General features: G+C 48.1%; 1 protein-coding gene and 1 long non-coding RNA gene across 2 annotated transcripts in view; one reads left to right on the top strand and one right to left on the bottom strand.

The window, feature by feature from the left end:
- Positions 1-19,851: 19,851 nt before the first annotated feature.
- On the bottom strand, positions 19,852-21,389 carry LOC112494845. Its single transcript, XR_003060729.1, has 3 exons — positions 20,930-21,389; positions 20,418-20,747; positions 19,852-20,260 (listed from the first exon to the last, which is right to left on the bottom strand). It is a non-coding gene; the product is annotated as an uncharacterized LOC112494845 (long non-coding RNA).
- Positions 21,390-22,310: 921 nt separating this feature from the next.
- LOC107271003 (iroquois-class homeodomain protein IRX-3) overlaps positions 22,311-24,180 on the top strand; it is a 22,437-nt gene continuing 20,567 nt past the window's right edge. The window contains exon 1 of the mRNA XM_025088256.1: positions 22,311-22,436. Within this exon, the coding sequence (XP_024944024.1) occupies positions 22,326-22,436 (111 nt within the window). The 5' untranslated portion in view covers positions 22,311-22,325. The remainder of the gene's footprint in view (positions 22,437-24,180) is intronic.

Below are 24,180 nucleotides of genomic sequence, written 5' to 3'. Positions count from 1 at the left end.
AGAGCGTGACGCGTTAACAGGGATTCGAAAAAAAAATAAAATAAATAAATAAATAAAAAACGTACCATTTTGTACTTTGGCTAAAAAATGAAAATTAATGAGATAACGTTTAATGAGAGCGAGCGAGTACGAGTGAGAGAGCAAAGTGCAACAGAGTATGTAGGGAGAGTGAGAGAGAGAGAGAGGGGCAAAAATTGTACATTGTTTTGTAAAGAAAAGAAAAAAGAGGAAAAAAATATGATGGAAGTACATTTATTTATATCTGTGATAAAGGGAGAAAAATAATGTCGGTATACTCTGATCATAAGACACGGTCGGTGCTTGTGCGTTCGTTGACACACGTAGGGAATAATGTTTTGTAAATAATTCGAGTGTACAGGGGTGCCTGTGTGTGGATCCGAGCGAGAGGGTTGCGAGTCGGCGTGTGTGTCCTCTCTTTTTGAATAAAGAGGGAAACCGAGTCGAGGACGAGAGTCCGACGTGTGGCTGAAGCCGAATGGGGCAGAGGGGAGGACGAATGGGTGCGAATGGGTGCGAATGGGAAACCTCCGTGGGTGATATGTGGTTTTATGAAGAAATAGCGTACTAAGAGGATTGCGAAGCTATTTGTTGTGAATATACATATAGTATAGGGGAAATGAAAAATTATATCCAATAGTTTCTATTTGGTTATTCGTACGAATTTCAATTGTAAATTAATTAACTGTACATAGTTCTCAATGTGAATATAGATAAATATATCTATTATTATTAATATCAATATCACTATATTATATTATCATTGTCTACTACCATTATGAATTCATATTATATATTAAAAAAGGAGACTATTACGTTGGACGTGTTTATTTTGCATTTTTATTTTTTTTTTCTTCTTATTTCTTATCAACCACCGAGCGCAGGGTGCGTCGATTAACGTCAGAAAATATTTCGCTCGTCAATGAATCGCGCGATTCGTTAGCGTTACGTCACGTTTAACGGAAACGAGAAAATATAAAATTTTGGACCGGCGAGGCTCGTCGAATTGCCAAACAATTTTTCCCGAGTGAAAAAAGGAAACGGGTACAACGACGCTTAAGAAAAGTCTCATTGCGATTCGCAAAGCGAAATTTTATTCTTTCGCGACAATGAAAAGTTGCAAATTTTAATCGATCGACAGCTTTTCGTTCATTGTTATCGCTCGGTAAATTCTTCTTGTACCAAGCAATTAGGACGATTTCGGGGTTTCACAATGGAATACCTTAAGCAGTCCTGCCACGCAGGAATAATTAAAGTTCCCCGGATGAAATTCTGCATGGGAGCCCAGCCTCCCCTTTCGCTTCCGACGCCCGTGTAGTTCGCTCCTTTTTATGGGTTCGGAATAGCTCCGCTGCAGCTATGCAACGCTGCAGTTAAGATCTCGTGGCTCGAGGCTTTACAGCTCCTTGCCGTTGTTTTATACGCGGCATTAAAATCAATTGCGGCACCTTTATAGATTAGATATACCCAGCGAGTAACCCCGGGCCCGGTGGCGCGTCCGTCCGTGGGCAGGCAGGCTCGTTCGTTTACCTAAGCCCTACGCTCTACGTTATACATGCACGATATGTACCAGCATACATATATATACACACAAGTCAAAATACAAGCGGCACGACGAGCCATCTATCCGTATATTGCCGATACTAAAATCCTAACAACGATAAATTGGGCAACAAAGAGTCCCAGAAGGCCGCAACAATCTACTAAAACAAAGGAGACGGGACCGTTATAGGGTGGGGCCCAGAAGAAAAAAAAAAAAGAAACAAGCAAGACCAAGGGATCGCGGTGCTATAAAGTCATAACGCGGCTAGTCTCTTTCTATTTCTCTTCTACCTTCAGCTTCGAGTCTTATTCTTTGACTTTCTATTCTTCTTCCCTTCCGTCTTTGTCTTCCGTATATACATATGTATATACCCGTCTCGTTCGCTTCTCTCGTGCATTCTCCCTCGTCCTACAAACGAACTCTCGAGCAACGGCAAAATCGTGCCGCTCGGGCAGATGCGAGCAAGTGAAGTTTTACAAGACTCAGCCGTATAACAACGGCCTTATTTCATTTGCCAAGAAATATGAGACCGGGCAGCCGGCGCTGCATTAATGCATCACGAAATTCGCCAGGGTACGAAAAAGCCCGAAAGGTATCACCGGATCGGAGTCGCGACTCCTAAATCCAATAGCAACGGTACAGTGACTGTATAAATAAAATGTTGTTTATCCCTTTTGCTCAGCTCGACCAAGTTACAGGTAGTTGGGGTTGGAGCACCCCCTTTTGAATTCCACTGTATTTTCATGCTATCAATGATTATCCTGTACCGACATAACGAATGACGTAGAGGCAAGTAGCTGTATATCGTACGCAAGCAATATCGTACTCCGTATAACCAAGGTGCAAACGGGAGTTTCACTCCGACATGAAGTAAGAGCTTACACGCTTGTAAGGAGCATTCATAAAATATGTTTTACTCCGTATAAATTGATAGCTCTGCTTTGATGTACGACGGGATTAAGAACGAGTGCTGGGTGCATTACCGGCTGGCCATAGGACGCTCGAAGTGGATGCTGGGTAGATGGTGAACACAGTCGCGGCAACTCGTGAAACGGTAGGTAGGGTTAAACTACTGTATACGATATCTGTATTCGCACGGGGGTTACGGAGGAACGTGAACGTGGTATACGTCCTGGTTAAGGTTATGTTATACGAGGGGACTATCGAACAAGGGGAAGCAGGCCAAGAAGGCAAGGCTAGGCACGCTTTATTTATTGGATTCCCTGGGTATATGAAATCTCTCTTTTTCTTTTACGATAATAATAATATTGATAACCTCATGCCAGGCAGACGGGCATTACCATAAATTTGAATGTCCGCGCTGGCGCGCGCGCGCAATCGCGTCCGGCTCTTGTGGCCCTCCCGCCCCGTGACGCATTTCCCCTCCTTTCCCTTTATGGCTTATTTTATGGCAAAGACTCAATTTGGCCCGGCAGTTGGTATTCCCACTGACTAATATACCGGGAACACCACGTGGGTGATGCATCATACGGCACAAGAGCTACGGGACGCGCTGGTCCAGCGCGACCAGCACGCTCCGTCTTCTCCGTGGGATACCCTCGCTAACTTACGCCAGATTACAAACGGTATTTCATCGTCCCATCGTCCACCATCTTTAACCGGGAACCTTCGACCCTCTCCGCACCTACCCTTACCCTTTGCTCCTTCCTCGGGGTCTGCCCAGGGCAGGTTTACCGAGGTCTCCGGATGATCTCCGAGGTCAGTCCCTGTCCTCGCGCAGAACGTTAACCAGCTGGGATCGATCTTTGTATCAGCTGGATCAACCTCTTTAAGGTGATCTGGACCTGGACCCGGGTCCAGAGAGAGACGGAGAGTGCGTTTTATTAACACGCACTTGTCGGTATCCAGCTGGTTGGGCTGTCACGGTAAAACAAACAGTAAAGTCCGACGGGGGTCCCACTGGGGTTGATACCCATTGGGACTTCCTAGCTGGAGGAACAGGGCCCGGTGGCCCCTTAAGGGCGTGGGCTCTTTCGCCCCCCTGAGGTGGTCGCCGGACGTTGTCTAGGAGTTAAGGCCCCGCGAGAGATTCAACCCGGAGGAACCGCTGAAGAGGAGCCTGGAACGCTGGTTACGATGAAACAAACGGGACTCACGCTGCGCTGGAATGCCGTGTTATACTTGGATATGATCCTTGACCAGCGACACCACGTCCCGCTGCCAGGATCTTGTCTCCTCGATGGGATATGGAATGGACTGTACCATATTCTTACGGCTGTGCCTGGATGCGTTCTGGTACTTGGTGTCAGACTGGACTGTCAATATTATTTTTATTACCGATTTGGGTCCAGTGGGCACCGTGGGTCTGATGGGACCTGCTCCGGTGAGTACGATGAATCCATGGAGCTTTAAAGGTCGGCTGGTCCAGGTGTCCCTCTATAGGAATGACGTGTACGGATGCTGGGACTACCGAGAGGGCACGAAAAATAATCCAATAATTAAAATAATCTGGAGTACAAAATGCCGTGTAGATAAGCGACACGTGAATAGGAATGGGCACTGGCTACACTATACTTATCAGGCAGTAAAGATGTTTACAGCGCGCTGCAGCGCCCGCTATCACTATCACTCTAAAAGAACGAAAGCACTCTAATTGATTTGTGGCTCCGGCACTTATCATCGCTCGTAACTTAAATTAAATTACTCTCGATCTTCTCCGTGGCTCGTCGAAAACTTACTTTGCTGACCTTACACGCAATGTCGTTGACATGCGGCGTAAAACGTGCAAAACAGTGACGACGACTTTTCTATATTAAGAACAGATATCGTTTCTGCGTTAAAGTAATTTGTTGGATATTTTATGAAAAGGAACAAAAATTCTTTTCAATATTTTTTTCATCAAGCATTTCGAGTCCGTACCTCTATTGACTTTTGCTTCCAATTGGACCTGTCGATTGGTCACTCGTGCTTGTCAATCTTCTTAATCCTTCCTAATGCATCTTGGTCGTCCGGTAGCCTCGCAGCATCCGGTTGAGCCTCTCTCTCGCTCCCTTATCACACTTTCGCCGGCGCTCCGTGTAATTACAAATAATTTGCCAATTGTCATTTCTGATCAACACTAAGCTTAGGAGGATTAGTCCTGGGTAGGTCTATACCGTTACACAGGATTTCCCATTGACGTCTCCCAAGGACCTTCCGTCTAGACAAATAAGTCTTGCGATAATCTACCCTGGGACGAGATCAGCTACGAAACGTCAGTTTCGCCAGGACTACGTAGTCCTCCGGGACCTTAGAACCGGCTCCAGGATATCTTATCGGGAGGTTAGCAGAGCTGCTCCTCGTAGTTTCTCGATTGGGTTGCACCTTTATCTTTTTTTTTTTTTTTTCGAAAATCCGTGATTTAAGGTTGTCCCTTGGATACTAGGTGTTCCGAAGGTGGGCTCCCACGCCCAGTGTCGCCGAATGGACCGACCGATGGGTCCATCGCGTCTGCGTCCGCTCTGTGGACATTCATCCTGAAAATGAGCCTGACAAGGGGAAAAACAAAGGATCGTTTAAGTGCAGGGTGGTAAACCCAGCAGGGGTGACTAGTTAGTCACGGCTCATGGAATTAGTCTCTAGACTTCGTTAAGTGAATGACGTTCTGAGATGGCTTATTTTTTTTTTATTTTTTTTATTTTTTTACCAACTACCTGTATACCACTCAAAATCATATTCAAATTTGAATTGTCAGTCCTAAATACTTGGTAAAATATTTTTCTATGGCACATTCTCAAGATGAGAAATGAGCACTTAAATTTCACTCATCCGATGATCAAAGGATTCGTGTTCGTTTCTCGACTCATTAACGCCAGAGTGAAACGAGTCTTTGGGGACATTTCGAAAGGACCTGCTAAGATTTGTCAGAGTCATTAAATCATCAGATCGGCAGACACCGTGAGAGCGGTATTCCCGCAGTCTTTGTCCCGTTCATTCACGCGATCCTTTCATTGATGCTGCGGAGACGCTCGAGACGAGAGCCAGAAGAGCCGAAAGAAGCTATGCGGCACACAAGTCGAGAGGGATGGTGTAACGAAGGTGGTCCCCGAATAAATATCGGCATTTAGCTACGTGAGATTCGGTCAAGAGTATCCTTGATCCTGCCGAGTCGTCGGGGAAAAGGAAGACGAGGATTCCAGCGCGAGGGAAAGATATGCGTGGAGTGCAGGAGGATTTAAGGTGGAACAGGACGTTCCAAAGATATCAGAATCACACCTGAGCTTATACCTTTGTCCCGAGGTATGCCGCGAAGGACCTTGCGAGCTAATAAAAATTGTCACAGGACCAGGTCAGAACCTGGAGGGAAATGAGGACCAGGAGCGAGGAGTCCACGGAACCCTGGTCGGAGTAGCCGGAAAACAAGAGAGGATCCTCGGAAGGATTCCACAGGCTCCACCTGAGATATGTGTGGATGCCCTATGGGTCCTAGGAACGGGAGTACGGGCCAGGACGTTCCAAGGATGTCGTCCCGACACCTGGACCGCGGCTTTGGATCTTTGTCGAATCGCCGCCAGTGCGTTACGTCATCGCTGGTACGAGGAGCGATTTATCACACGCGGGATGGGGAGGCGCGTCGGACGAGCGTCGGGACGCGCCGTAGAAAGCGTCATTATTTCAGAATAATCTAAAACCGATGGTGATTAGTGGAGGCGGCGTCACCTGCGTGAAAGCTCGTTTATATCGTAACCGTAACCATATAGTTCGTAGCGTCCCGGCTAATTTCAACTATCCATCACTCATCACGCTTCGCGTACCATCGGCTCGACGTTGTGTCGGCTGGTCGCTTCACGGGTACTCTTCGACGAGACTTCCGCCCGTGGAAGTCACTGGGACTGGCTGACCCGAGCTCCCTATGGAATTGTATGGAGCGCCAAGAGAAGAGCCGAAGACCATGATAGAGGAATCGAGTATATTTTAAAAAAAAAATGAATAGAAACTTCCGGTCCAGATAGGGACGAAGGGAGTACGAGACTGATCTTAGATTAAAAAAAAAAGAGATAAAATCTGTACGGGGGGAGGCTGGTTCGAGGTCTCCGGTATCAGAGCGGCTCCCCCGCCTGGTACCGGGTATTGGGATTGGCTCATAGAGCAGGTATGGACGTCAGGAAGGTTTCACTGGAAATGGATGTTAATTATTTGGCGACGGTCAAGGATGCCTGGTTGGCCTTCTTCACGGGACGTCTGGTTCACACAGCAGTTTGGAGCCTGGCACCATGGAGGCCTCGTGCCAAAATACGATATTTCACTAGACTCGCCCCTAAGAAGCGTGTAATATAGGCCCAGTGATTTGTTTCTTCCCTACGAAGGAGGTTGACCGGTCCACACTGAAATATCACCGGATGCTGGGGGTTGTCCTCGTGGATGGCGTCTCGTAGGTGCTGAGTCCCGTAGCAGTGAGGTCCAGTTTCAAATCCTGAATCGAGGACCCGTGAGATATGGTGAACGAGTCGGAGCAAACATCCACGTGGACCCTTTTCATTTTAAGAGGAAAAACATCCTAGGGCCCCCTCCCCCCCGAACTACAAATCTCCCTAGATAAGACATCAACGGCATCGCGATAAGGTCCGTTCACCGCGAGTTCACGATAGTTAGAGCAATCTGTATGACAGACGTTTTGCATCGCTGGTGGATTCGCGGTGGTCCAGTGCGTTGCTGGTGCAATTTATTAGCCATTATCTGAGACAATGCGGCTACCTGGGCGCCAAACGCGTACAGGTTAAGGCACGCCGAGACGCGACGGAGTAGGTTAGGTTGGGTTGTAAAAAAGGAAGAGGGAGGAGGTGGATCGGGTGTTCCTCACGGATGAGGAGGATGAGGTTAAGACAGGACCAGTGGGTCCGGGGACTGCCTGAAATTCTGCACTGACCAAGTGGGTATAGGTGGACCCAGAGAGAAGGAGCATGCACCTCCGGTCCTTCGATGGGAGGAAGAAGTGGAAGAAAAAGTCGCCTAATTGATGCTTCGTCTTTGTTTTGGTTAATTCCAACATGGTTCGGCCATTAAAACGTCCCGCTGTATCGGCGGGCCCGATCTCCGGTGCGAGATAAATGATGACACCCGCTCCAGGGGTACCGTACTTACCTACACCGGGCCAGGCCCGTCGCTATACGTACGCCGCTTCCATGCCAGGTTCCCTCGGAGTCCTCGGCTAGGACATTCAGGACCCCCCCCCCCGTTCTCCCTCGGCGTTGTCCTCTCGCGCCACGCACCGGCCCTGACAAACGACGCTTACGTTCTCATAGGCCTCTACGTATTCCCGTCTTCTCCGGTGAACCGAGTCGACCCGACCGGGTACTCGTCTCGGCTCTAGCCGTTTCGCCCTGGCTCCTTCGCGATTCTGGACCTTGACCATGGGACCCACTCCGAGCTGTCCCGGTCCTTTCGTTTCTCTATGTCGCCTGGTAGGTACAACCTGGGAATAAGGCTAAGCGACCGGCCGCGCCACCGGTAGATATCATATCGGAGAGGACAGCGCGGAGGAGTGTATAAATTTGTAAAGCCAGGAGCTCGGCCACTCAACCACGAGTGGCATTAACGGGCCAGGCAATCGCCACTAAAACACTAAAGTATTAATGTAAAACACATTCTGATAGAGATACGCCCCTGGTGTATCCCGCGTGCGCCGTATACCTACGTGTCACTGGCTTTGTGTCGTTACGCGCGGACCCCGATACCTCACTGAGAATTCGTCGAAAGGCTAAAAGCACCTCTTCTCATTCTCATTACCGACACTCGTACCCCGATCCTATACTCGACGTACGACCATTCTCATCTGGACCATACTCTCAAATCTCTCAACAAGATTTTACCCGAGCAGAAAGGAAAGTGTATTACTTTTTCTTAACTAACTTTCATCTCCGTCACTTTCTCAGCCGCTAAGTGAGCAATTTTTTATACGATTGTTTCACTCCTCTGGATCTTTTAAGGATGCTGGTACAGATTTATCACCCAATTTCTTGTGTTACCCGTGTAAAGGTAAAACGCTCTAAATCTCGCTCGGACCATCCCCTCACGCTTTTTTTTAGCAAATCCCACTTGTCAGCCATGGTAGTTGGCCTTAAGCCGCTAAAAGTCAGGGTGTACCTACGGGCTATCTCTAACAAGCGACAAAGGAAGATTTGACCAAGAGCTTATCGGCGATTCGAGGTGTGCTCTCGAGGGAGCCATGTTGGCTCAGGTGCCAATGGGGACCTTGTTTGTGGCCAGGGTGGAAGAGGAAGCACTACCTCGTCGTATAATCACTGGCCAATGAGGGAGCAGTTCTTGGCCTCGGCAGAGCGGTGTGTGCACTCTGCCATTAAATCTTCCAGTTCTTGCACTGGGAAACACTTGCCCTGCTACGGCGGCCATTCTCGAAACCACTGTAACGTCACCCTCCAGCCAACCTTACGCCATTATCCCAGCTGATATCCGTACAAACTCGAGTATCCCAGGTACAAAGTATCCCCGACGCTTCCTCGTGAAAAAAAAAAGAAAAAAAAAAAAAAAAAAAAAAAAAAAAAAAAAAAAAAAAAAAAAAAACAAAAAAAAAAATTGCAACTCCTCGTTAATCTTCGATAGCCAGGCAAAGTCCCTTACACGAGTAACGTACGATAATACTCAAGGAGGTCCGATATCAATTGTTCATCCCGTTCGAATTTATCCCACGACATGAAAAAAGCGTGCCGACGGCGTTTCGGTAGACCCGGGTGAATACTCTCGTAACTCTAGATAAGACATTCTCTTAGGAAGACGCGTTAAATAAATATTTCCTCAGATAACGGAGCGTCGGGCAAGGCGAGGTGGGGAATTTCTTCGAGAGTCGCGGACTCGGCCACTTCCCTCTCTCTCTCTCTCTCTCTCTCTCTCTGACTCCCGATGCATACTGGGCAACTGGTACGTACAGAGAGTTCAGACTTAGTATCGGTACCAGCGTGAAGTCAGCCAGGTCGTTTGATTCGCATGGCAAAGCCAACTTCAGGTGGTGCAATTTACCTGAATAATTTTCCATGTACAAGACAATATCCCAATCAATCGTCCGGACACGCATGGCGGCGACGGTCGAATTTCGAAAATAAAATTCCGTCGGCATGCGTATACAGTAGCCGAATAATTAATGTCCATTACGGGAATGGTTCGGCCGGAGAAGCATTCGGGCGACTACTATGGCTACATTCCGCACTATCTTTGGGAAAGCAAAAGGATTGGGCCGAAGGGCGAACAGGACGGCGGTCTCGGGAGGAAGCGTTTAATTAAATTAACGCTTAGAGAGATTAACGGAGGCGCGAGGAGAAGATCCGAGATGCATAATGAGTAGTCGTGTGACCTCGGTCCTTCTCGGCTCCCTTTGGGTGGTCCGAGGAGACGCTGTCGCTGGTCCATTCGGCTCGTTACCAGACCCGGCGACACATTTTATTGCCAGTTTTTCTCTGGTAGATTACTTAGTGCTTTACGAGGCCAATATACAATCGGCAGAATTTTACCGACCGAGCAGGGATCTGCAATTGGGACAAATCGACTGTCGGTAGGCAGTGTTCAATATCTTCGTCTCTCTGCCGAGCAGCGACGATCTTTTCGGGGTCTGACTTTGTTGCACGGGATCGAGAGTGGTGCCCGTTAGAAGGACGGGCAAGAACTTCAGATTTACCAAATGCAAATTGACGTGAGAATATTCGACCGGTTTTCATATCGGATCGTTCGATTTGGTTAATCGAAATTCCTGCCGATTTGGCTGCGATGGTAGCCGGATCGTCTTCTGGGACTCGGACGTGGGCCGGTTTAAAGGTGGTTGAGGCAGGGTCGATCAGCGTTGCCGGATTTTAAAAAGAGGGACTGCGGTGATAAAAGCCCAGATTTCCACTGAGATAGCGCGTAATTAAATTCAAGCTGATTTTATTACCGGCCGCGGGTCTTGTTTAGGCGGGTTTTTATATCCCGAAACAAATTCTGTACCTGCTCGATAGCACCGGGATGAGCATTATAAGTCGGTTCTAGGTCCTTTACCATTTTACCACTGTATTTCACTTTTACGTCGCGAGTCGGGACGTTTCGGTCGCTCGAGATCTTCTATCGTGTCGAAAACCGACCGAGTCGATTCCTGACCTTGACCGCGACGGAAGCCGAGCAGGTGACTTTCTCAAGGTAAACAATTTCACTGAACACGTCAAGTCCGCCAAAAATACCCCCATGGTTAATTCCGTAGGGTCTACCGTGAGACTGCACCACGTAAATAAATCCCAAGTAATTCCCAATTCCAGAAAAGTGCCGGCAAGAAAGCAAAACTTAAGAATCGAATCACGCGCCTCTTTCATTGGCTCAAAGTCATTAGGGCAAGAGCGCATGCGCGATTAACGAAGCGATCGACAAGGAATCCCAAAAAGGAGACCCCGAGGAACCAGTCCGTCGCAAGCATCAACCGTCCAGCTTGGCTTTTGCCAGACAAAAGAACGACGAGTGGTAACGACGGCAAAGTACGGACCGAAAACGGAAACGGCTAAGCGCCATTAATAAGGCATTAGGTGGTTTGTCCTGCATTGTCCCGAGCCGTAATAAAACACCTAGTAGATACACAGCGCTGAATCCGGAATGATTAGATATTCCCATCGAGGTGTCTACCGTGAGTCACTCGGCGGTCTAGCCCAGCCACTCGGCTCTAGGACGTCGCGGCGCGAGCGTCGTGTACGTCGGCGTCGGCCGTCGGCAGGTGCATCCAAATGAAAGGACAAAAGCGTGCACGAAGCGTGCAGCCTTTAGCCACCCGCACACTTGGCACGTGGCTTCCCATCCTGTCACGTACGTTCGAAGACATCATCTTCTCCTTTATGTTAAATCCAAACAGCCTCCCACCCTCAAGCCGCCTCCTCATTGTCCCGGTACGCGCGATACTACGTATTCCTACTAAATAAGCTGGAAGGGCGCGCACTGTTCTTGCGACGCCACTTAGCGGCGACAACCGGCGACCCATTCACAGCGACGCATACAGAACGTATGATAATACCCGAGGCCCTTTCATTATCCGCAACGGATACTTCCCGATGACGCTCACAGTCATCGGAGACATCTGGGAATCATTATGACGGATGACGTCCGACTTGGTCGCCGGGGGACTTTTAATTGGATGACTAATGTCCCGAGGTGGCGACCCAGTCGGTCTCGCTGGTCCTCCTGGCGATCGGATCGGCCGGATCATTTTAAAGATCGGCCGAGCAGGAACCGAAGGAACGGTCGCAGCATCGCGCAGGACTCTGAGCTTGGGAGTGGACGGCGCGGTTGCCCTTGATTCATTCAGACCCTTTTTATCTTGGAATTCGTCCCGGAAAGGACGTTTGATTTCTTGGAAGAGAGAAGGGTCCAGCTCGTTCTCTCTTGTAAGGTTGGCTGGGACTACTAAGGTGCTGATAGTGAAGGTTCGAGGGGCCAGACGCATCAATGGGCCCCATTCAGCTTTGTCCGATTCTATCAGCAGTGGTTTTGGGACCAGGACATCGATCTTGGTCCCCGTAATTATTTCCAAGATGGAGACCCATCCAAAGGCCTCTAGCCCTGTTACCTCCTTATCCAACGGCATAGGCCGGTTTGGGTCTACGATCTCCGTTCTCAATGAACTGCCATTGTTCTCTGGGACCCAATGGAATACGTGCATCGGACCTGGTCCACCACCTACGGTACCGTCAAGATACTCCAGTTAGGATGTCGCGTAAGATTAAACATTTTTTAAATAAAAATTCCAAAGTTCTTTAGTCGTAGAAAAAAAAAGTCATACATCATCAAACTCATGAATTACCCAGTAAATTGATCTTACCGGGATCAGTCTTTATCCGAGCACGGGCCAGAAATGTCTATCAGCGTGGGTGGTCCTTTCAGACTCGAAGCTATGCGTATTACAGATATCCATCACTGCCCATCGACATTCGAGTCTCGGCAGCTCTAATGTCATTTGTGTACCGACCCGTGTATCCCATTCGGTACTTACCGGTCCCATCCAGCATCCCGAAACTGCTCCATTCGCCGTTCGCGGGCACGGCACGATTAATAATGCATTCGTTGGAAAAAGTAGACGGACGAGCGCCATGCGGACGATCGAATGCAATTCCCAGTGAAATTCTCAAGATTCGCCGTATTGGAAACGAAGCCTATCGGGGCACCGGGTACGATTCCTATTCCGATCGTGACGCCACGGTATTCGGGATCCTGGCCAAAGTCCATCTAGACGGAATTCCCTACCGGACAGGTAAAAGACGTACGACATCCTCTCACCTGCTCACGAGCAGCGGAGCCAGCAATAAAAACACCATAGTAGGTAAAGGTAGACCATAAGTCCATTTAATTATTGAACTTGGTACGGACTGATATCGAGGAGCCATCGTGCAGTATATCTGTACAGTGCATTGGCATCGGCCCGATATAAATACGAAGAGCGGTACGCAGGTTCGGAGGCTGCTGGTAAGTGGAAGAAGGAAAGAAATACAAGGAGCCCGGGAGACCGAGAGAGAGAGAGAGAGAGCGAGCGAGAGTATACCAAAAGAGAGGAGAGTGAGGAACGACGACGTTTCGACCGATGATGGAACGTACTATCGTACGAGGTGCAGGACCGTAGGCATACCAGGAGTTTTGAGGGGGTCTTGGCAGGGGGTGGTGACAGCGGCTCGGGACCGCGGGGGGCCTCCAAGAGGAACCAGGAATTTAACCACGAATGGCCACGCAACAGCGAGAGCCGTCACTTCCAGCGAGCCCGAGCATCCATTACCTCCTGGTGCCCTGCCAGCCACCACACCACCACTCGTATCTTATATTAATATATTATTTACCTTGGCCGCACTCGCGCATAAGGGTACCGAGTGGATAAGAATGGCCCTCGTCACATACCTATCATTGTTTTCATTATTTATCAGTGGAATTCAAAGCGTCCGACTTTTCTCTCCTCGGCACCACTCGCGTCCAGGTACCACCCTCGCTGAACTGATTCGATCGTTACCCTTGACCGCGGGGCTCTGACGTGGTCCAGGCCCATTTCCCCGGCATAATTAGCCCTCGGATTTTTCTCCGCCTTAACCTATACATACCGTACACCCGGAATACGGTCTCCTCGCTCTGGAACCCCATGAAACCACCCCTAAACGCAATTAATGTCCTGTCGCACTTCGCCCGGTCTCTCCAGTCAGCATGCACGCAAGACCCACGGTACGTAGGCTTAGTCGTATAACCATGCTGGTGGGTACGCGCGTTACGGTGATACGCCAGGGTTTATGGTATCGCGCACAGTGCTGGCCATACGGGGCTATGGTACCTCGTACCATGGCCTATTCCATTTCCATGGCAGCCTCGTAAAGCTGACTTAATTTAATGTACCTACCTACAGTCCGTTCTCCCTTGGTCAGTAATAAAATCATAACAGAGTCCGGCTTATCTAGGAACACGTCAATAATGCGGTGTACATGGCCAACCGGAAAAGGATCGTTCACGCTCGAGGATCAATTATCGATTCGAGGATCAATTGGGAAGTTGGTGATTTTTTTTATGAAAAATAAATGTTTTTTTTTTTTTCAATCATTCAGAGAATCGATCCTGGAAACCTTTCAAGGCTCGCGCTGTCTCTTCGGTAGGTAGAATAATCGACGTACACGCTTATCGATACTTCAATTCGATATGTTCAGTATTTATCCCACGCTGCGCCACGGGCAGCGAAACACGCATGAATGTGATTCATTCATCCCTGGCGCCTGGTTCTTCGGTTAGGTCCATTCACACCGAGGCACGCGATGTACCTTGCGCAGCATCACTCTCCAGGCTACGCCGAGGTGCCAATGTCTGCCTATTAATTCTAACACTAGGCAGGCAGGTAGCCGGCTCGATAGGTCCGTTTACCAAGGTCGATAACTCTAAGTCAATCGATCCTCGCAGAACGCTGACAATGCTGTTTCATTAGCGACCCGTAACGTCATTTGTGAATTACGAGTGGAGAACACGTGGTCGAGATTATTACACGGTTCGGATAGCACCGGTAATATCTGACAGCTGTCACTCGATTAATTTTCATCGGCCATTGACAGTGTTCACAGAAAAAAAAAAAAAAATTTGAATTAAATCGCAAATTTAATCAACGAAAAAAAAGACTTGATGATTTTCAAATTTCGTCTGTACCGCCAGCGAGTGCGAGAGAGACAGTCTTATTGGCGTTCAAATAAACAAGACAAGGACAGACGTACTGCTCGTCCGAATTAACGGGTAGTACCCTTTCGTTGAGTTAGGAATAATTTTTAATGCTGTTCCCCTATCTGCTGCACGTCCTACGGCAACTGCAGTGTGCCCCGATGGGTTTAATAAGGGAAGGAAAGTTGGAAATGTAAAATTGTCGAAATTGCACGTTTAACCCGACTCGTCTCTCCAGAGAATAACAACGGAGTTTAATAAAGGGCTGAGTCGTAGTAGGTACATGGCGGGATGCAGTGGAGGATAACAGGTGAAATGGTAGCTGGATACGAGTCCTAGTGAAAAAGGCGGATGCATCCGAGTTCTCGGGCAGATATGCACCCGGGTTAATGTACCGGGTGAAACTATGTTTTGTAGCAAGAGGCAGCCGACGATCCACCCTTTAACGTACGAAGATACGTAGTTAGGTATCTACGTACGTCGGTAAAGGAACGAGGTCCCGCAGGGAGAGCTGCTATCCTTTTTCTCAACTCCTACGCGCACACGGCTGTCCCTAATGTCTAATGAATGGCCCCCAATAAATTCATAAGCCGGCCAAAACATGCCCGCGAGATGCAGAACACGCCGCTGTTCTGCGCTGCACATTAACCGAACGGACCTGCATTATACACGTATGGCATACGCCATAACCATACGGATAGCTATACGTAACGGAGTCCCTGACGCATCTTGGGCCCTAAAAACATACGAGGCCCCGTTCTTCGATAATAAAAAAAAATTGTAAACTCTAATTCCCTCTCTGTGCGATATACAGGAAAAATGGTAAAATTTGAAAAATTTGAATTTCCCGCCACTTTCGACGCTTCGTGTTTTCTATGGTAGCTCGTAGCGCAGTCTCTGGACGTAGTACGAAGTTTCCTCTTACGGACGAAGGATCATCGACGAGCATTCTCGGACCGGAAGTTCGTTCGACTGTAGCCGGAACCGCGGAAAGAGGCAACTTTGTTATTTAAGTTTACTGCGCGAGACGGGACGGCGGGACGACGGTACGAGCTCGTAAAGAAACTTTTACACTTTGCGCATATTAAACTAACGCGGCGCACAGCGCTCGGGCAGGAGGACTTGAAACTTGCTGGGATAAACAATACAAGTCCTTTACGAGTAAAAGGGGAGAGGGAGTAAAACTCGGAAGATTTTCGGAAGCAGCCAGCACGGCTGGTTAAAACGCCAGGTTCTTCCACCCTTCGAAAGGACTGAGAGCCACCCTTATACGGTAGAGCCAACCCCCAGCCCCCCAGCCCCTCTCTATACATACATATACATTAGCGAAGTAGCATCCGCACGAACAGGGCGTTACAAAAGTTTCTTACTTGTACAAACTGTAGCTACTCCTTTTCGAGGAGACGAACGTGAAATCGCGTGGCGTAGCACAGCGAGAGTTTAGTGGGAGTTTTCAAGGGACGACGGGAAAGAGTAAGTAGCAGGACGGGTATACAGGCTGGTTTCGAAGAAAGAGACATTTCCTGGTACGCAAAGTCATATGGATTCCTGAACCGGTAGGGGTGCCGGTACGGATGGGGGAAAAGGTGAAGGGTAGTTTTCATGAAAAACTATCGCGAAGCACCGATGCTCCAAGTTTAAGATAAACATCGGCCTTCGTATCTTTGGCGGCTCAAGTGGATTTCGTCGAGTGGAAAAGGTTCCACGTGGCTCGCAGAGACCGTAAAGGCGAATCCACATGGATCGGTTTACGCCCCTGCAATTTATCGTTATTACCAGTGACCAGCATGAATACCTTTCGGAGCCGGCTTATATGAGCCAATCGGAGTCGCGATCTGTCTTTCGGCTCCGGACTGCTGGCTGCACTGACTAACCCATAGGGAATCTTGAACGGCAGCGCATTAACGCTCGAGTTACGCGCTGCGCGCTCCTATCTACATCGGAATAATTATTGCGCCGCTAACGTAAACGATCCTGAGCTTGCAGGCTGCTCCTTCGTGTCTATAAATCCTCATGGTAGTTGGATCGTAACGAAGGTGCGATCGGGGTAGGACGCGAGTACGCGCGTACGTGGATGCGGGTTGGGTTAGGTTGGGTTAGGCTGGTAACGCGAGATCCAAAGATCGCCGGGGGTAGATTTTCTGGACCTCGTGAATGCGCTTCTTCGAGAAGATTAACTTCGGGTTGTACGGGGCCTCAGGGTAACCTGGTAATAATTGGCTAACTTTTTATTTATTCACGAAGATCGCTTCGGCTTCCCGGATGAGCGCGGGATCGATTATACTTTTTACGTGACGTACGTTAATACGCGTGAGAGAATCGATCGAAAAATGTGGATCCACCCGTTGGATTAAATTTGCCAATTTTCGGACGTAATTTCGTGGCTTCGTTCCAAACGGCGGGTATACGCTCGAGATTCATCCGGCACTTTGGCACCCGTGGAATTTCCATGGGAAAATTCATTAGCGATACCGTTCCACAAATTTCCCTGAGATTTCAATAATTGCACAGCTAAAGTAATCTGCGTGACGTATTCGAAATAGAAGCCTAAAAAATTTTCAATAATTTTGAATTAATATTTTATCAACACCACCGCCCCCCCCCGCCCCCTCTGCACGTCACTCTGTCAAACTATCAACGTACCGTACAAAAAAATGTAGTTCGCGGCGCTCGCGCCAAGTGGAAGATGGCAGCACCGTATTGCCCGTCGAATTAAAAGGAGGAAGAGTGGGAAATAAAGAGCGAGAGAGTGCCAGGGTGGCAGTGGCGAGGGTCCGAGAGGGAGAGAGAGGAAAAATAAAAGAGGATCAACAAACCCACGGCAAGAGGGAACGATAGCACGAGAGTAGGACGGGAATGGGAGCGAAGAGAGAGAGGGGAGGATAAACAAAGGAGGGACGGAGAGTTTAATCTCCAGCGAGTCGCTGGGAGGGCGTGAGTATCGAAGGGAGGACCTAGAGAGAGGAGAGAGAGAGAGAAGAGAGAGAGAGAGAGAGAGAGAGAGAGAGAGAGAGAGAGAGAGAGAGAGAGAGATTGATAGGAGAATACAGGAGCGAGAGACGGAGCGACGGGTCCGCTCCGATGGAAGAGGAGAGAGAGGATCGGATCGGTGGACCGGGAGGGGAGGCTGTACCTGGGTGTGTGGTGGTGGGTCGGTGGGGATGACTCGACACATTTAATGATTCCATGGAAATAATGAAACATGACTAGGTATCAGAAAGAGGCGGTACCACGGCCACGTTTTATACATAGTAATAAGATCGCGGGAGGAGGTACTAATGAGGTTGCAGAGAGAAAGGAGGTTGTGCTCTGGACCAAGGATCATCAGCAGGGATTGGTCGTAGGCCCGACCGCGGCAGAGCCTGACTGGACGATTGGTGGCCAGCCCTGGATGCACCAGGTGAGAAAAACTCAGGAGAACGGCCCGCGGACTGTGTCGTGTCTTTCGTACAAGACTTGAGGAACGAGGGAGCCGAGCTGGACCCCGCTTGGTAATCACAGCGGCCATCCTCTTCATCTTGGGGCCCAACTGAATCCGTAGGCTCGATGTATGTATATATATATATAGTACCACGACCGCCATCGTCTTCCTCCGGGAGATAAGCTTGTCTATTTGGTACATTACTATGGTTCTGTATGTAGGACTGGTATTCGGGATGATCGAGTATGGAGAATTTTTTTATTTTTTTTTTTCTATGTAAAACATCACGTTACGGTTTTCGCACCGGGAAGTAATCCCGTATCCGTGCGACGGAGTGTAATTATCGGTAATCAGCTTTTAATAATTATACAGCTACAATGTTTAGCTCTGTGATTATGCATCCTGTTATAATTGATAATGCATATACATGCACTTTGATGCAGCTTGATGCACTTTGTATCGGCTTTGATTTTGTTGCATCTCGCGCTAATAGACCATTTTTTATGTATTTCTTTACCAGGGTTATACACCAGTGCGATACCGTTCGTATTTGTAATTTTTACACGTAACGCAGCTGTTATGTAATTTACAGGTGAAATTGCGACAAACATTGGGAAATACATTAAAACGGTAATGGCCCAGCGGATCAGACGGGATAGTTAAAAACAACAATTTTATTTCTACAAGACAAATTGCGCTTAACGACGTGTCCAAACGGCTGCAGGGCGTTCTAAGAACATTTGCAAACATTTTTTTTTCAAACGTCAGATAACGCCCATGGAAAATGTACATGGGATAAGGATACGATTATTTTTGACAATTACAGCCATTTCGTTACCACCAATTACACTTACGATATTCCGCGCTGATCGGTCACGTTAATTATACCGTTCGACGTGCAATTGCATGAAGGGGTTACGTATGTTTTGAAATTTATCCTTGACAAGTAATCAAGCCTCAAGGGGGGATACGTTTATTATAATCATAGCCAGAACTTAAGTTTCGCACTTACCGAACTATATCGGCAAAGGTGCAATTACAAAAGAACTTTTTTTAACCCGGCAATTAACTTGTAATGCAAAACGCTAATGACACATTGCCGACTTCACTTACAAAAGTAACCTATAGTTACTATCAGTGTACATTAAAGTGCACGTAACTACTAGACAACGAAATGGAACGACGTACTTGAGCGTTAATGGTGAGTAAATGATGATAAAGATATCTTGAAAGAAAAAAACAAAAAAAAAACAAAAAAAAAAATACGAACACAAATCAGCAAATTCAGCAGGAAATATCGTCAGTTTACTCGATCCGTCAGGATGCTGATCGTCCTCGAGTTTCACCCCAAAATCGAATATAACCTCAATTCGTCATAAGCGTTACGACGTATATACAAGGTGAACCAATTGTTCGTCAAATTTCACGAATCTCAAGGAGAATCGTCATAAGTGACGAATGGCAGCTGGGGAATTGGTACGAAGAAGATGACGGGACGTGAGACGAGCAGCCGTTGTTGTTATTATTATTGAGAAGAGCCAAGTGACGGTGGCGCAGAGAAATTTTGTTGGTCCATTCTCCTCCGAAGGATCCGAGATAAATTCATTGGTCCTGGCTAAGGAGCCTGCGGGCATTTTAGAATTCTGGTAGTTCCTTTCGGGCCTTTTATTTGCCCCCCTCCCCCCTGCCCCCGCCCACCAAGTTTCAGATTTACGTATCGCTCTACTTTTCAACGAACGAGACTCCTCGTCCTCCTTGGGTCTCGTAGATCTTGGCGGCATCTAAGATCGTAAGGGTTGAGCGGCTCGACAAAGGGATGGCAGGGAGCGGGGGATGAAATGGAAGGAGGCTAGAAATCTCACGCTTCGCTTAATTAATGAACGGCGGCATCGGCTCTCTTCTTCGCTTCCCTTTTTAGACTCAACGTCTACACTGGCAGAGGGTCGTATGTATATATATATATATATGTGGATTTTTTTAACTGTCCTATACCGAGATCATCTTGTCGAACCACGTCAATGAATACCTTTTGCCTGAAGGATCTAGGTTGCCGGTAAAATCTTTCATGTCGCCGCAATTCCGCTCTGAGATCCATTCGAGGGATCCCCGTTTGATGCTAGTTCAAGCATACAGCCATTAATTGTCGATTGCTGAAATAATGTAAGAAAAAAAAATTGTATATTTTCAAAATACCGTATTTCATTGATACATTAGGAAAAATATTTTTTGAAAATAAAATATCAATATTTTCTACGTATTTCAGAGCAATACGTTATTTCCGGGTAAACCGAACTTAATCGTACTTACGATTCCACATACGATTATAGATCGTAAGATAAAATGTTGTAGATACTCAATTTGGTAATCATCGACTGGGTCCGCATGTGAGCGGCTCGAGTTCTTTGATGATAATAACAGTCGGATGATTTCGTGTTAGATCGCATTCGAGCACTCTGACTGTTTTGATAATTTTGATAACGCCACAAGGGGATGAGGACTCGTAGCCGTTGCAAAATATCCCATGGGATATTGATTGGCGTTCGATCGATACCAATACCGTGAATTGCGTCATAGTTTGATACGCTTATCAGTCTGTATATATAATACGATATAGATTGGTTATAGCTGTTGGTACCCCTGGGACAATGAGATCGAGCGTCGAGTGTATTAATTACCACGTAGACTCCTTATAACGTAATTTATGGAAGTTTCCAAAGGGGGTGGCCGGGGGGGTCGAGCAACGCTATCAATCTGGCGAGATTAATCACTCAAGTTTACCCACCCCCGTTCCACTTTACTCCATAAGTAATACAGCTCACCTCGTCGCACCTAACGGCAAAGCCACCCCCAAGGCGGCTACATCGGCATCGCCCATCGTCTTGATTTATGAGCGGGTGCTAGGCTATAGGGGGTGGTGTAGCAAGATGTTATGGAGGACAGGGAAGGGGTGGCGTCTTGTCAAAAGTTCATAACCAAGATTTCAGCGCGAAGCAGACGCTGAATATTACCGAAATTCTGTATCGGTATTATGCCGTGCTTGTAACTGCTACCCTGCTGAAATATTTTGGTGTATATACATGTATAATACAGGGGACGGAGGGTAAATTTACTGTTTGGATACAATCAATTTTCTCGAATGATTTTTACATTGTTAATTGAAACAATAAATATGGCAACAGTGCCATAAAACGGGGGAGATTGATACGTTGCGAATGTATGTACAACAGAATCTAACCTATTTACTCTGGCACTACGCGAAAATGCTATCTAGATTGTCAAATTGAGTTTACGAAGCTTCCGAGACGGAGGTCGTTGAGACAGGTTGAAATTCATAAGATTTTACATACCCAATTGTATATGTCACTGTCCGAGAGTTCTATTGGTCGAATGACAAATGCAATATTTGTATGCACGTGTCTCAGTGATTCATTACGAGGAGAATAAAATTGCATCAGCATAAACGACGAAACAGTAGATAAGCCAATGTGGAGTATAGATGAAGGAATAGAAATTAGGCCGTTCCGTAACAAGCGTGGTGCGTAACAGTCGGACGAAGCATTAAACTGGATCAAGCAATTAAAGCCGTTGGTAACGCATGCGCGGACGGGCCGATCTCGTTGGCCGGGCATTGGCGCACTCTGCCGAGTGCAAGGCGAACCTTTTCGGCTAGGTGGAAGTTCTTTCCTCGTTGCTCTTTCGAATATTAGAAACGTCTCACTCGGAACCTGTCGAAGCCCTGTCACACGCGTATTCACACTGGAACAAGAGTCTCACACAGAGTCACTAGTGGCTCCCTCCCCTAATTCCCCTCGCGAAGCCAGCAAGTAGGTGGGCCCATTGAGTGGGGATAATGCCACCCCCACCGTTCTCAAGCTTATCCCCACTTTTCTAGGTTGGTACTGGCACTGTCCTAGTGTAGTGGCATTATTGCCAGTCGACCTGTGCTGCCACCTGCGGGACTTTTCTCGCCCTCGATCTTTCCCGTGTATTCCTATGGCTAGTCGCCACTAACCGCCATCCGTTACACAGCTACGGCACAAGGATTGCGCAGCTCCCGAGATTATTCCTTTGCATCCGTATCGCGTCCTCTGTCTTTCTACGGAGGTTAATCAAGAAATGTCAAAGCATAATTAAGGTTCGGCTGTGATATCAATATATAAAACTAGTGAAAAATAATCTTGGGGGTTACTCGTGAGACTGAATTCTAAAATCCACATGACAAATGACATGTTCCATGTATTTCCAGGAACTAGTAAGCTGGACAATGTAAACTCCTATTCCTCGTACAGTCAACTGGGAAATCATACTGAAACCGTGGACAGGATGGTAAGGAAATTCTGCACGAGTTGTCTAAATCGGAAATGGAAGTATTAATTCCGAATGCTTTTAGTATCGTGTAAGTTGTAACCTCTTTATACCCGTTCTTCAACGGTCTCGTAGTTACATGTCCGTCGGAAGTAACGAGGCACGTTTTTCTTTTCTACAAATCGAGTTCACTACCGCGTATCGTCCATTAGCGAAGATGTATGTTGTGTAAAAGGATATTTCCCGAAGTCGAGTCATACTCGGTATGCGCCGGGAGCCGTTTCGATTTGCTACATCGGCCGCCCTGTATAAACCGCTACCGGAGGTAAATCCAAGAGGTCTTCGAACGCTGTACAAATTCAGTATCGCATTCTCGGAAAGCCAGGGCCCGTAGAAGCTCTGGTACATAGGTTAGGTAGGTAGGTAGGTTGGTAAGTAGGTGGGTAGATAGTTTCTCTCATCGTCGTCGGCGACGTTGGCGACGTCGTCGTAGTCGTCGTCAGCTGGGACGAAGAGAAGGAGTCACCAGGCGTGTGCGGCTGTGTGTAGAGGCCGGTGTTAACAAACGGTACACTAATGTTTCACATCTCAGTGTGTTTCGCGCGCGCGTTGTGTTCGTTCCCCAGTGTCTCACGATGTGTTCCGGCCGCCACGGGAGCAAGAGCGCCAAGTTGCTGTATCGGCTGATGGTGGGGTGAGACCAGGGTAGTTGGTGAGAGTGAGAGCGAGCGAGAGAGCGAGATTTGGGCAAATGGTAGAAAGAGAGTGAGACAACTAGTGGTTGGCGGCGGAGACGTAGCGGGGGGACGGATTGGTCGAAATAGGAGGATGGGGCGGGGCGATTATTGTCCGCGCCCACAGAGGGGAAAAAACCTGCCCCCCCTTCCACACTTTGGAGGGGTGAAAGAAGTCTGGTAGGGGTAGAGGATTTATTCGCTCTTCCACCCCTTCTTTATTCTCCAGTATGCCCTCTCGCGGAGGGTGTGTACCGGCCGTAATATGCTCGACAAAAATATCATATATGTCGGGTGTAGCCGAGGCGGGAGAAAAATAGCGGTTGTACAGTGGCGGCAATACGGCTTTTCCCCTTGAATCGGGATCCCCCCTCCCCGCCGCCCCGTCGGCTTCTCCTCTTTAGCATCATCCCCCGCTACCCGGCTCCTCTTCGCTGAAACGATCTATAGCCTCTCTCCTCCCCCCCTCCTACCACCCCTCGGAGAACCTTTCCCGCCCCCTTTTGATCGTGCTCCGCGGGGGACAAGTAAGCGCGAGCCTGACTCTCGGAGTCTCGCGAAAGAACTGCGCAACACTTTTTCTCGACGCCGCTGAAGTGTCGCTCTCGCTACCGTGCTATAGTCCGCCTGCTACCTCCCTATGTTATTTAGTGGCTCCTTGGTCTCTGCTGCATTCGGAGCCATTCGGAGCCTGATTTCGCGGCTGAACCCTTGGACGGGCCTTTGATAATTGCTCATTGACGTACCGTAACGCAGGACGTTATGTCACGATTATCGGTGACGCAGACTCCTCGAGATTCCGTATTATCGAAATTTTCGCTCGTGCCGTAAATCCGCTTGCGTACTGTTGTTCGGGACTATGCGAATAGCACGCGATATGTGTGCGATTGTAACGAGCGGACAGCGCGGTAACGTTAACACGATTTTACACGAGTTCACGTGGTATGCGTAAAGCGCTCGCCGAACATACGTCAACGGGGATCGTAACGTTTCGCAGGACTCGAAGCGCCAAGCTGCCATTCGACGAGTAA

This window comes from Cephus cinctus, unplaced genomic scaffold, assembly GCF_000341935.2.
Source record: "Cephus cinctus unplaced genomic scaffold, Ccin1 Ccin1_scaffold0862, whole genome shotgun sequence".
Classification (NCBI taxonomy): Eukaryota; Metazoa; Arthropoda; class Insecta; order Hymenoptera; family Cephidae; genus Cephus; species Cephus cinctus.
This window is presented reverse-complemented; position numbering and strand designations above follow the sequence as displayed.